Source organism: Photinus pyralis, unplaced genomic scaffold (genome assembly GCF_008802855.1).
Source record: "Photinus pyralis isolate 1611_PpyrPB1 unplaced genomic scaffold, Ppyr1.3 Ppyr1.4_LG1, whole genome shotgun sequence".
NCBI lineage: Eukaryota > Metazoa > Arthropoda > Insecta > Coleoptera > Lampyridae > Photinus > Photinus pyralis.
Genome location: NW_022170249.1, coordinates 45,824,632 through 45,838,602, shown reverse-complemented (window position 1 = coordinate 45,838,602; position 13,971 = coordinate 45,824,632). Strand labels below are relative to the sequence as shown.

At 34.8% G+C, this 13,971-nt stretch overlaps 2 protein-coding genes across 2 annotated transcripts; both read left to right on the top strand.

Moving 5' to 3' along the window:
- The first annotated feature begins 5,311 nt into the window (after positions 1–5,311).
- LOC116159916 lies at positions 5,312–6,363 on the top strand. Its single transcript, XM_031473013.1, has 2 exons — positions 5,312–5,392; positions 5,444–6,363. The coding sequence occupies exons 1-2, from the start codon at positions 5,330–5,332 to the stop codon at positions 5,819–5,821; spliced, it is 441 nt and encodes a 146-aa protein (XP_031328873.1). The 5' UTR covers positions 5,312–5,329; the 3' UTR covers positions 5,822–6,363.
- Positions 6,364–8,527: 2,164 nt separating this feature from the next.
- LOC116160449 lies at positions 8,528–9,042 on the top strand. Its single transcript, XM_031473640.1, has 2 exons — positions 8,528–8,600; positions 8,646–9,042. The coding sequence occupies exons 1-2, from the start codon at positions 8,541–8,543 to the stop codon at positions 8,985–8,987; spliced, it is 402 nt and encodes a 133-aa protein (XP_031329500.1). The 5' UTR covers positions 8,528–8,540; the 3' UTR covers positions 8,988–9,042.
- The last annotated feature ends 4,929 nt before the right edge of the window (positions 9,043–13,971 follow it).

Sequence of the window (13,971 nt, the reverse complement as noted above, 5' to 3'; positions counted from 1 at the left end):
TTTGCAAACAGAAGTAAAATCGGGTCGTTGAAAGAAAGAAAAACCAGACTAATGTATTAAACGTAAATTGCGGAGCGACATAAATGATAGGATTACCATGTTCTGCATACAGATGCGGTCTAAAATACTTGCCATTATCATAATGGAGTGCTAAATTTTAAACCAAACAAGAAAAATGAACGATCTTATGATAATATTGAGGTTGGAGGGAACGGCTGAATGTCTGGATAAAATTGCTATTTAATCGCAACTGTTATTATCGTTTCCCTTTATCTCAACTTTAGCATCCGGGTTGGGGCCCAATTCCGAGTGTCGTCAAGTGTAAGGACCGCGATATGGCTTATTTCTGTAGCTACTGTCACATAAACAAAACAAAAAGAAAAGGGAGTGTCACGGCGCGAATTGTGCTCCTACCCTGAAAAAATCTTAGTATCTTTTACGCGTTATTACCCTAATAGCACACATAAATTCAATCCGAAACAACCACTACTGCTAATTATTATTTTCCTTACATTCGCTAAATTTTATTGTCGCCAATTTCAATGCGCGTATTCTTTGTGTTCTGGAATATATGCAAGTTTATTATGCATATTGCAAGAACAAAAACTTGACGCTGTTACCAATTTCCTTTGATCGAACTTGACGTTTCTGTTAGTCGCAATCCCTTACCGTAATCAGATTTTACTAACGAAGCGATTTAGATGTAGTTTAGCGCAGCATGAAGATTTGTGTTCAACACATTTTAAGCCAGCCTATAACCCTACAATATATTCTCAATTCAACACAATTTTTACCTTCAATAATAAGGGAGATAGAATGTTTCCTTTTCCGGCCATCTTGGCGTTGTGTAGTGGATGCTTCACCACGCATAATAGGGTTCCTGGTGGAATTTGGTATCGGACATGGAAGTGTTCTATTTCGAACTAAAAAAAAATAAAAAAACGATTTTTAGATTGGAACTATACGGATATCAACTGCTTCAATGGACTTCAACAAATCTCTGAGAACAATCAGTTCCAGTTCCAATCAGTTTAACGTCGATAGTGTGTAAACTTATGGAAAAGCTTTTAGTTAAAGCGATTTTAGATTATGTGCTAAAGCACGGTCTAATTCCTGACACACAGCATGGTTTCCTGCCAGGTCGTTCTACGATAACGAACCTACTATCTTCGAGTAACCAGTGGACCAAACTTAGCGATTCTGGAGCCTCTATTGATATCATTTATTTAGATTTCAGTAAGGCGTTCGACAGGGTCTCTCACGAATTATTGTTAAGTACATAAGTTCAGTAAGTTCATTTGTAGTCAAAGCCGGTTGTACGTGGTATCCCTCAAGGCTCTGTCCTTGGACCTTTTTTATTTATCTTGTATACGTCGGACTTACTTTTGAACTTGAAATGCAGCCATGTGGCCTATGCTGACGATATCAAAATATTTGGTAACTCCTTGGAAGCGGAAAATAAAATCCAAGTCGCCTTAAATGCTGTAGTTGACTGGTGCAACTCGTGGGACTTGCCTTTGAACGGGGGAAAATGTGTGGTGCTGCGAATAGGACAACATAATCCAAAATTTTCTTACTGCTTGGATAATATACTGATCAATGAAGTTCAATACCAAAACGATTTAGGAGTCACAATAAATAATAAATTAACTTGGGACGAGCAATGTGCTAAAGTTTTTAAAAAGTCTTTTGCCACGTTATGTATGTTGAGGAAAGTATTTCTTAATCCGTCGCCAGAACTATGTGCAAAGCTGTTTGTGACGTATATTACACCCCATTTGGAGTATGCTGTCTCAGTTTGGAGACCATATTTGGCTAAAGATATTAAGTTGTTAGAGCGAGTTATGCACGCAGTTTCCCGATGGCCTAAACATTTTAACTTAATTTCGTACAGTGACAGATTAAGTATACTGAAGTTGCCTGAACTATGTCTCAGACAAGATAGAGCGGACTTGATTCAGATTTACCGACTAACTCACGACCTATTTCCCGCTAACAAATTAGACTTCCTGAAATTTCGTGAAGATACCCGCTTACGCGGACACTAGATTGCAAAAGGAACCCTTCAGAACTACGCAAAGGCAAAAATTTTTAACTAACCGCATGTTCGACCAGTGGAATGCACTAGACGAACACATCGTAAATTCAATAAATGTGTACCAATTTAAGAATCGTCTTGATAACAAGAATTTAGAAAGGATTAATATTGTTAACTAATTGTACGTTCGTAACCGATAGAAATTAGCTTAAACAAAATAGCATAAATAGGCTTGCCTCATGCTATTATCATCTAAATATAATAATAATAATAATAATAATAATAACAGTTTACCGAGATATGCCAGAAAGCAGCGAAGGTATGTCAACATTGTATCTTCCGAGACCGTCCTACACCTACAATTTCGACCATTTTTTTTCAATTTTTCGAGAAAAAAACAGTTGTTTATAAAATACTCTAAATATCGCCTTGTATTTGAGGTGATTTATCCTGTTCAATTAAGGTTACGTTTAAAAAAAATTAGGACATCTTTGGGTGATATAATTTTTAAACTGCGTAACATACATTTCCAATGTTGTTCTTTATGGTGTTTTAAAACAATAAAAATTTGTAGATATTTGTTTTTATAGAGTACCAAAATAAAAGTTACACTGCCTCGCCTGTAAACATTGAGAATGAGTTACTAATTTTTTTTAAAAATTAATGCAACTGTCCACTCGTTCACAATGGTCATGAATCTCTAGGATCATTTGTATTTACTTGTGGTTGTTATAATATAAAAGACCGAAAAACCAAAAATTGGTGGAACAAAAATATGCCCAAAGACCGATCTAAGGTTTTCTCAGATTAAAAAATTGGCAATCATGTATGGATAATTGGCTTGGAGGTATGACAAAATATCAATGGAAATCTTACGAACAGCCACGTTCATACATTGTTGAAAACTCAAGTAGGGAAATCGAATGGCATCTGATTGGTGCTCCTTCCTACATGAAAATTTAGAGTCCAAAATCAGAATGTTCACAGAGAAAGTTTTTACACAATGTCATTATAAAAGACTCCGATATAACTGTAATATATTCCCCATATTATTCAAATTCTGTATCAACAAATAACACAAATATCAAATAACAATTAACAATAATTCTCTATAACTACAAAATATTCTAAACCTGGCATATTTTTTTTTAAAATTCTGAATTGCTATACAAACTTTCAGTGATATTATGGTTGGAACAAATAAAATCACAAATCATCTATAACATACCACCAAACTACCGGCCAAATATATTACATTGCTATCTACACAAAATTACTAACATTCAACATTAAAATAAGATAAATTGATATTCTACAATAGAAGAGTAATTTTAATTTCATAAATTCGGTGCCTCGCCAGGAAGTCGTTGATAAATGATTTTCATCCTTATGCACGATTTCTAGGTAGGTAACCGCTGTATTTCGTATTGATTTCCATATTATTCTTAATGCGATGCAATTCATTTTACGCGTCCCTTGTCACGATGATTTACTAACATATAGTAAATAGGATAGGAAGCCTTTTTGAATACAGTGAAAAGTAATAACAGACATTAGTTTCAATTTACAGTATCACATAGAAACTGCAGGATTATGTCATGCAATAGGTAAACCTACGTAAACTGATTACCCAGCAATTTACGTGTTACGTTAATGGTATTGTAAAATTATTTGTAAATACAACGAAACTAGTTCACATTTTAAAGATTATGTAAGGAACCGCGTGACACGTTCAAGCATGAATAGGTGCCTGAAATTATCACTTTCTAAATTGGAAACCGTCCAAGTAAACGTCAGCCATAAAACGTGTTTTGGCGCTTTTTTCTCTTTTATACCCTTAAATTATAAACCACGCTTGGAGAAACTGCATAGAACAGCTCTATTGAAGTGTAAAGTTGTAACTCGACATTTTAACTAATTTAAAATTTTGATGAAAATATGAAAATGATTGCGAACTTGGTCAAATCGATGAAATTTCATTATTTTCAATCATTACTGTAATGCTTGAAAACCTGGAAATTAAAGCAGACGAGAAACTACCTGGTTCCTTACCGGACTATTTTAGTGGTAGATCATCCTTGTCTTCTATGGGAGGTGGAAGAGGTCCCAGAAGACTCTAGATCGTCGTCTTCAAGAGTTGAGCTGTTGAGCCTCTGCCAATATACACACGCTGCAGAGGAGTTAAGCGTTACATTTTGTTTACCACATTTACCATTACCGCGGCGAAAATATTGCAACCCTTGTAACATGAAACTAATTCCTGCGTACCCTTGGACAATTTAATACTTTGGCTACTTATAAGGGAATTATTACACGTTTAAAAATCCATCCAGACACTTATAGTATACATAGAAACGACGGGCTTCTTCAAAACTTCACGTTCATAGTGGATAATGATAATTATTTGTAGATATAAATTACATATTCTTGACGAAGGGACCATAATTAATCGATAAAACCAACAAAATTTACCAAGATCACCAGAACCAAAATGACGGACAAGTATGTCTGTATAAATGCAGCGCCTATTAGTCAATGTCGTGTATCGATTTCAGGAAGTGCTTTCCGACTACATCTTTACGCCTTCAAGGAAACGTACAGTCTAAATGTGAAGCTTCAACTGTAAAACGTAAAACTCCGTTTTTCACCGTTCCCGTTCCCGTAGAAATTTTAGCAAGTGTTTAAATCAGAAACATCCGCGGACCTACGTCTAATCATTCCCCAAAGTTTCATTGCAATCGGGTGAAATTTTAAGGAAAGCATAAAAGACATCAGTTTTTTAGTAGCGCTTTTCTAGTACTTTCGTGCACAATGCAATATTATGATTAATTTTTAACATGTGAATAGGTATGTCGCTGATATTGAAGAAGAGTCTTACGACTTTGCTCATCTATATGGGCCAATTCTTACCCTCATTCCATTTTGATCAGTTTTCAGAATCTGTTTTTTTTACACCTTCCATGTTTTGCAAGGATCACATTTTCCTTCGATCAACCAATTAACATAATTATCAACGTATGTTACTTTAAAATTATGTAAGCCATTCCCATGCCAATTTTGTCTGCTTTCAATACCGCTATTGATTCACACAAAAGCAATGGGAATTCTAAGCGGCTCTTACGAAATCATTTTAACTTTTTGCAGTTGTGTCATGGTCCATATTTAATGGAGCTGACAATCACTCAAAATTATTTCTAGCTCTTTGTTTCTAAAAAACACTACTTTTATGACGATGTAGGTAGCTATTTACAATATATACTCCGTTTCTCACATACTGACAGCAGTTTCACCATGAGGTGCATCATTGTAGCCATCCTTCTTTGTGCATGCGTGCAATACTCCACACAGCAGAACGTAAGTTTTTCACTTGCAATTAAACATCCTTCATAATTCATACTATTTTAGTTATTGGAGTTAGTTAAATTCAAAAATGAGTGCGTATCCGAATACAACATTACCTCCAGCATGATCAAGTCCGTTGTGAAGGAACTAATAAACGCCGATTTTACAAACCTAAACCAACTTAAAGATTTCCCAATTTGTTTAATGACGAAAATTGGTCTTATTGACAAAGATGGGAATGTAAATCCGAATGCATTAAAGAAGTACGTGGGTGTGATACCGAAGGGAAAAGAAATTTTGGAGGTTGCAAATGAATGTAAAGACCGCAGAGGCGAGAATGTCGCGGATACGATTTATGAAGTTGGCCTCTGTGTAATCCAAGGGGCTATTAAAAAAATGCCATTTGGTAACATAATTTCCTCTTTTCTTCAGATAAATTAAGGTGGTGATGATGTGAATTCTTTTGTCTTTTCTACTAGTTACCACAGGGAACAGATTCAATGATGTTAGTACTCATTGAAAGTTTCCTATGGAAATATTTCTGTTAATATATCTATTCCGTTTAGAAATTGTAGTAGTTTTAAATGTTAATAATTAGGGCTCCTTGTCTATTAGATGGAGATGTCTGTAAAATGTTGGCCTGGGTTAATCTCCTTTCAAAATCAGTACCTACTTTATTGGGTACAACGTCGGCAACATTAAGCCTTAGTGCAAGACAACCATTTTGATTTATGAGATCACAGCGTATCATTGGAAAATGATGAGTGAAAATCGTTTTCGTCCTAAATCAACCTCTATTACGACGGGAACTGTAACGCCTTTAAGGGTCGCTGACAGTCTTGTGTCCGTACACAGAATGAACCGGCCCTATAAGCGAGTTACCTCGTGGAAGGGCGCAGGCTTACGTAAACAAACGTCTCCATACCGAATATGATGTATTATTTATCTAAGTAAAGGCAAAGAAATAAAAAAAAATGGTACAACCGGATTTTTTCTATTACCAAGAACGAAATTCTGAAAACTGCTGAAACAAATTTAGCAAATAGCCCTGGAATAATATGGAACTTGGGAAAAAACGAGCTTGGCATTCAACCCCGATTGAATGAAAAGGGCAGAAAGTATCCTGCATCTTCATCCACATAAAGTAATAATCGGCCCTATGCTGTATCACTATCGTTAAGAATAACGATATCGTTATGCGGCGTTACCATAATTTTTTAAAAATCGGTATGCTGTATCACTCATAAAAAGAGTGGGATAACGACTATCGTAATTCTCTATCGTTATTTTGCTAACATAACCAGAGAAAGTTAACGGCAGGGTACATGCTATCCGTTTGGCGCGTAACGGTCCTGTCATCGATTCGTTCGGAGTTTAAGCGGATGTTAAAGAGAAAGAAAATGAATAATTGCAAGGATTTTTGCAAGTAGTTTTGTTCGGGCAATTGGAAAATGTAATAGGGAGGTGAGTTCTGTGCCTTTTAATACTCGTAGATTATGTTTTTATTGAGACATGAGGAAAACATCCAACGAAGAATTTTACGAGACAACAGTGCAAAAATGCAGAGGCAGACCCACTTTCACCACAGGGAAGATACACTACACAACACATTTTAGTCAAGAATGTAATAGAACGCTGTTTTGGAGTGTTGAAGCAAAGGTTTAGATGCCTCTTGAAGTACAGAGTTCTTCATTACTCCCCTGACAGATTTGTGAAAATTGTGTTGTGCTGTGCAATACTCCATAATATTGCGATACAGGAGAACTTACCACCACTCGAGGATAATGAAGGTGATGTAGATATACCTCCACAGAATATGAGAGGAAATGAAGGTATTTGTACCTAATCATCAAAAAAAAACAAACTGTTGTATGGCCTCTTATTATTCTCTTCGACATTCGCCATGTCGTGAAAAACCAACTAGGTAGGTACATTTACAATTAATAATAATAATTTTAAAGAAACGTCTGCATTTCCAAATCTGGCGGGTATTTGTTTTAAGATTAAGCGCCTTCTTATATTTGATCGCTGTGGTATTTCACTCTTACACGCACTGCCGTTGCGCAGCGTTCCTTGTTTTCTAGAATGCGACACTTTTTTCCGAAATAGCCACTGCGAGATACCGGACAACGTAACGATACCGTTAAAATATTGATACAGCATATCGCGTTTATCGATAGTCGTTGTGGTCATCATAACCTTTGATCGTTAAACTGCGATAACGATTGATCGTATAGAATAACGAGAGTGATACAGCATAGGGTTGAATGTTGAATTAATGGATCCATAATGCCTAACATAATAATATCTTTGTTGGTTTAAAGTTTAAACATCACCCCAAATCAACAATAAAGAAGAAACAATGGTAGTACTTACTACTAAATTGCGCCCAATTGCAGAGTAACCCGCATAATTCGTCTACATTAAGAAAGTCATCTAGAAGATGTGAAAAATTATGCTTTGATACAAAAACATTCCTTAATAACCAATTATATAGAATTAAAGCTGCTACGTAAGGAGTATCTGGTCTGGCCGTTAATTGCGATATTCTGGCGCACAAGGAACTAAACAAAGCTCCCGCAATTAAAACAAAAAGTGTAACGAAAATGTTGAAATAGTGCTAGAGTTGTGCTAAATTGTGCTGAGTCAATTTTAATTTGTGCTGATCTGGAAAATCAGTTTTCCTCGAATTGAAACGCGGTAGCAAATTTGACTCAGTCCCTCCGTTTTATTAAGGCACAAATGCCACTAGTACTTTTATGGTAGATGCATATTGGATTGTGTCGTTCAAATAATCGAAAATAGTTTTACGGCACCAGTTCTCCCATTCAAATTTCATTTCTGTTTACTTTTTGGCATGACTTATTTACTCAACCCTCGGTGGTTATTTCAATTTCAAATCGTTGCATGCCATAAAATGTTAACCGAATAGCACTTACGTCAATCCATTTTTTTAATGGCTATTTCTCGACTATATAAAAAATATCAATTGAAAATATGCAACTGCAACTTTAAAATTGATTAATGCTTTTTCCCTATGATTGCATTACCATTGTGCTGTTACTACAATGAAAATGACTATGTTTTTCTGAGGAAATTGCCTTTTTAAGGCATGCATAGATGTATATAAACGCAATGCAACCAGTCTGCGGGAAAATTTATGATGAAGTACATTGTCGTACTCCTCCTCTGTGCCAGTGTGCAGAACTCCTCACAAAATGTAAGCTTAACATTTTGTAAAAATGTCATAATCATACAATTTTAGATGTTTGAGTTGCTCAAATATAAAAATGAATGTTCATCCGAAAGCGGTATTGGTAAAGCAATGAAGTCAATGCTGAAAGAAATCATGGCCGGTGAATTTCCCAGCTTTACTCAGGTTACTGGTTTTCCATTGTGCATGATGACGAAGATTGGTTTTATGGACAAAGATGGTAATGTAAATCCGGACGCTTTAAAGAAGTACGTCGGTTTGATACCGAATGGCAATGACATTTTGGCGGTTGTAAGTGGCTGTAAAGATGCCAAAGGCACTCTGCCCGAGAAGGCTTATGAAATCTGTCAGTGTGTTTTCCAAGGGGCCTTTAAAAAAGTGATGGGTACATAATTTAATAGGGATAACCTTTATGTTATGGACGAATAAACGCTACTGTTGTCCTTTATATTCATTTTAGTGAACCTAAATGATTACTCGACATGTGTTCCTACAAAGAATGAATCCGCTCTTCAATCGACATTTTTGGGACAGATTGATTGAATCGTAAAACTAACTGTACAGGGTGGTTAAAATTCGTGGATCACCATTGGGATCTCCATAACGGTGAGGGATACAGTGTAAGTTAAATTGGGGCAAAGCTGTCCCTTTTGAAACTAAAAAACGCATTTGAAATTTTTGAAAATAACTGAGATATCTCCGAAAATTGAATATATCAAATTTCGTTTCCATTTTCCCCAGTTTAAATGATCGGAAATGGACGGTTCCGTTAATACCTTCTAGGAACTGCACTTCCTATCGGATTCTGAATCCGAATCCGAATTTCCATAACACGCTAGTTGTAGAAGCTGCAGGTTACTACTTTCTTATTTTTTAAGGGCGCCATATTTGATTTTTACGGAATGCGCTAGAAGAAAATTTTGTTTGAATGCATCGCAATCATTGCCATATCGATTCCGCCAAGATTTAGTTACTTGCGAATGTTTTGTTGAGAAAATAATGTAAACCTGCAACGTGAAAAAGTTCGCTTTTGGCTAAATGTGGTCTGTGTAAAGTTTTCTCTGTCTTGTCAAAAAAGTGTATCGAAGATATTCCAAATCTACATGCAAGTATTTAAACTCAGTGCTACCATTGACTAATTAGTCATTGATGCTACTGGTAGATGATTAAACCTAATCTTTTTAACACGTAAATTATGAACAATAAAATAAGCAAAATACAAAATGATTATTTAAACAAAATTAAACATCAAACAACACTGACTTCGAATTCAAATAATGTAATCGAAAAATTGTGTTCAATCTCAAGTTGGCGTGCACATTTAAGTGTTAAAAATTGAGATTAGAATTATACAGGTAACTATGAACAACCAACACATTTTTATTCACATAAAAAGGTTTCCTTAACCTACTTTTGAAATGTATAGCTTTTGTGAATCACGATGAATAATAGGTAAACATTAGTTATTCATGAATTGTTCATGATCAAATTACAGTCGGAGATTTTAGCGAAATCGCAAATAATACTCACAATCGTATAGTAATTTGTGCCGCTTTGGAAGTCGGCTCACGCAAATACAAGCTAAATTTAATATTTAAAGAAGTTTAAGCTCAACTGCTCTACACTCGCCTCTTTCCACGAGAACCGCCGTTATCGGATTTATGTTATTACTTTGAACAGAAACTGTAAGCATATATGTGGAATAGTATGGATCTTTTTGGGGGCTGCCATTATTTTCCAGATCGTATCAGGAGAAAACGCACGCAATCAAAGACTTAGCTTCAATCACAAACAAATCAAACTAGAGGATTCAGGCGTAAAAGCTGCTCAACGTGTACCAGCAATTTGCTGTACAATCAAATTCATTCGTTGAAGACAATCGTTATCTCGTATTCGCTAATAAACGTTGCTTTAGTCTCAAAGGAGTGAAAATTGTATTTGATTTGCTTTATGGTCCATTGGACAATGGTTTTCAATAACTTCGTATGCATTTACATGTACAGAACATCGATATTGTTTGTATCTATAAAAATGTTGCAAAAACTAGATAGGTGGTAGTTTGTTTTTTAGAGCTACAAGGTTGACACAAGAATAAATTGTTATATATCCAGAAGTATTTTACCAAATTTAACAATATGAAGCTGACACAGATCATTTCAGCAAAAGCCGCATCAAAGTTCCTTCCTAGTGACGACGGGATTCGAATTTCCTATTTCGGAAAAGTGCGATTTCGCAAAGAAATACACATATCTGTTATACCTCTTGACGGATACTAAATTGAAATATAAGAAAAATATCTTTTTAAGTACCAGCACATGACTGAACAGCATAGAAGGTGGCCGGAAGTTGTTTTTTATGCTATGATTGGAAATTTCGAGTGGAATTACCTCGGGAATTACTTCTAGTACAAAATGGATGTTTGGAAAGAAACCAAACTTTCGAGTCAACAAAATGAATGTTGAGTATGAAGCTAAAAGAAAATGAGATCACTCAAAATACCTAATGCGGAGATTAACGCTCTCTGCTATTAAGCTATCAAGTTCGTATGAAAAAGAGAATGAAAAATGATTCCAACAACCCAAAAATGGATAACAGTAGTTGTAATCCAACGGTCAATGAAATTATTTTTACAGACTTCCTGTATGGAACTTTTTCTGTTCTTTTAGATGATGGAAATAAATTTTTGTGATCATTAATACTTTTATTTTAGGTCATTTAAAACAGAAAGAAATCCTGATTTAAAAATGTGTAACATGTTTATACAAAAATAAAACCAGGTGTCAAATTCTTGACAGAATAGCTTCCTAGCTGAAACCAAAAATTGCCAACATATGTACGCACGTACAGACGGGAAAAATTTATTCTCTGTTCCATAAATAAGAAAATTGCATTTCTGCGCATGCGCAACACGATTTTTGCGCATGAGTTTTGTTTGCTTTTATTAAAGGGACTTACCATAGAAATTTCGTTTAAATTGCTTCAGAAACAAGATCGTTGCGTTTTGCACATATGCAACACAATTTTTTGACTTTGACAATTTTTTTTCTCCGTTTTTTGATAATATAACCCGGCCCAATTTTTTGTAGGTTGTACACAGGAAAATAAGGTCTTCCAAATAATAGAATAAAAATTTTAGGTTGCTATTTAAAAAAATTTGATGAAATTTTGAAATGTTCAAAAAACAGCTATCGCAATAGCTACCTAGCACATGCTAGGAAGCTAAAAAGGTCAAAATTAAAAAAAAAACACGTCGAGTGACATTTTAGTAAGTGTTAATAATAGGAATATGCATGAAAAATTGAATTTCTTGAATTAAAAGCCGAATTTAACTATAATAAATGTTAAAATTGACTAAAATTCATTGAAAATTTTTAATTTAAAATAAATGTCTAACGCACTATATTTACCTAAAACAGACATTTTGTGTATTGTAATTAAGGTTTGAAGTTGACACGTGATTGTGACAAAACAGAATACTCAGTACCGAAAAATCAAGGAATATATTAATAGTGTGTTCTCAGTGCATTCATTGCTGAGTATTCTTGGAATGTGCCAGACGAACGTGTATATTCATGGATATTCACATACCTTCTAGCATTTTAAAAGAATATTCTAAGAATATCCAATGTTATCTGGGTATGGTTCCGCGATTCTATGGTTTACCTGATCTAGGAATGCATGGATCGATTTGGATAAAAACGTTGAATATCAATGTTAACTCTGTTTCTTACATCTATGTATTGACTTTGGCTAAGATTTGATTAGTCTTGAAGAAACGAAACTGATAAACGACCATATTCCGAATATCTGCTCAATAAAGGTTGATCAATAAAATCATTCAGGATTTTCTAATATTTTGTACGGTTTATTTTGAGGTAAGATGCAGTGAAGTAATATGACTGCAGCAATAATTAATCGCCATAGATTACCATATAGTATGAATTATTGTTCGATTATAAACTATAATTACAATACAGAATATTATAATGTGCCTCCATGCTGATTTTTCCGATTTTCTTGGTACCTAATATAAAACGTTAAGCTCGCAATATTCGACCACAAAACAGCACGATCGTATGTGAGTTTCTTTAAAAACGACTAATTGCCAACTACACAAAATATTTTAGTCAGGATTGCTGATTTTTTAATACAGTTGAATTTGCCTTAACACTTTTGTCCTGCTTCTCAATCAAAAGTTACAGAGTAGAAACCAATTTCGGAAGAAAATTGAAAGGGCTGTAACTTTTGATCTAGTAGCCCAATCTTGGAACTGTTTGAAATTGTGGATTCTACAGGCCGTATTCTATAAGAAAATGTTTTTTCCCGGTCGATTTCAGACAATTTTTTTTCGGGCCTCAAAAAAAGGCAGTGTATAACCTTCCTTTTTTACCAAAAATCGACTGCACCAAAATTTCTCGGGAAAACACTTTTTCTTATTAATTTTGGTGCGTAGAATCCAAAACAATTCGTACTTTTTCGATCAGACTTCTCAATCAAAAGTTATAGACTAGAAACCAATTTCGAAAGAAAAATCAAAGGGCTGTAACTTTTGAACTAGTAGCCCAATCTCGGAACTGTTTGAAATTATGGAATCTACAGGCCCCATTCTATAAGAAAATTTTTTTCCGGGTCGATCTCAGACAATTTTTTTTCGGGCCTCAAAAAAAGGCAGTGTATAACCTTCCTTTTTCACCAAAAATCGACTGCACCAAAATTTCTTGGGAAAACAATTTTTTTTATTAATTTTGGTGCGTAGAATCCAAAACGATTCGTACTTTTTCGATTAGACTTCTCAATCAAAAGTTACAGACTAGAAAACAATTTCGAAAAAAAATTGAAAGGGCTGTAACTTTTGATCTAGTAGCCCAATCTTGGAACTGTTTGAAAAAGGGGATTCTACAGGCCGCATTCTATATGAAAATGTTTTTTCCCGGTCGATCTAAGACAATTTTTTTTCGGGCCTCAAAAAAAGGCAGTGTATAACCTTCCTTTTTTACCAAAAATCGACTGCACCAAAGAACGTTTGGTTCTACGCACCCAAATTAATAAAAAAATTGTTTCCCAAGAAATTTGTGGTGCCGTCATTTTGTGAAAAAAGGAAGGTTATATACACTGCCTTTTTTGAAGCGCCGAAAATAAATTCGTTCCTGATGATCGACCGGGGAAAAAACATTTCTTTATAGAATTGGCCGTTGAGAATCCACAAATTTCAACAGTTCCTGAGATTGGCTACTAGATCAAAAGTTACAGCCCTTTAAACAATATTTTTTTTTTTTATTGTTCAGTCCTGTAACTTTTTATTGAAAAGTTTAATCGAAAAAGTAAACGACGTTTTGGATTCTACGCCAACCAATAATAAGAAAAAGTGTTTTCCCAG

Coding starts and splice junctions, on each gene's coding strand:
- LOC116159916 (XM_031473013.1), top strand. CDS start 5,330: ATGAGGTGCATCATTGTAGCCATCCTTCTTTGTGCATGCGTGCAATAC. Junction 5,393..5,443: donor AATACTCCACACAGCAGAAC/GTAAGTTTTTCA, acceptor ATACTATTTTAG/TTATTGGAGTTAGTTAAATT.
- LOC116160449 (XM_031473640.1), top strand. CDS start 8,541: ATGATGAAGTACATTGTCGTACTCCTCCTCTGTGCCAGTGTGCAGAAC. Junction 8,601..8,645: donor TGCAGAACTCCTCACAAAAT/GTAAGCTTAACA, acceptor ATACAATTTTAG/ATGTTTGAGTTGCTCAAATA.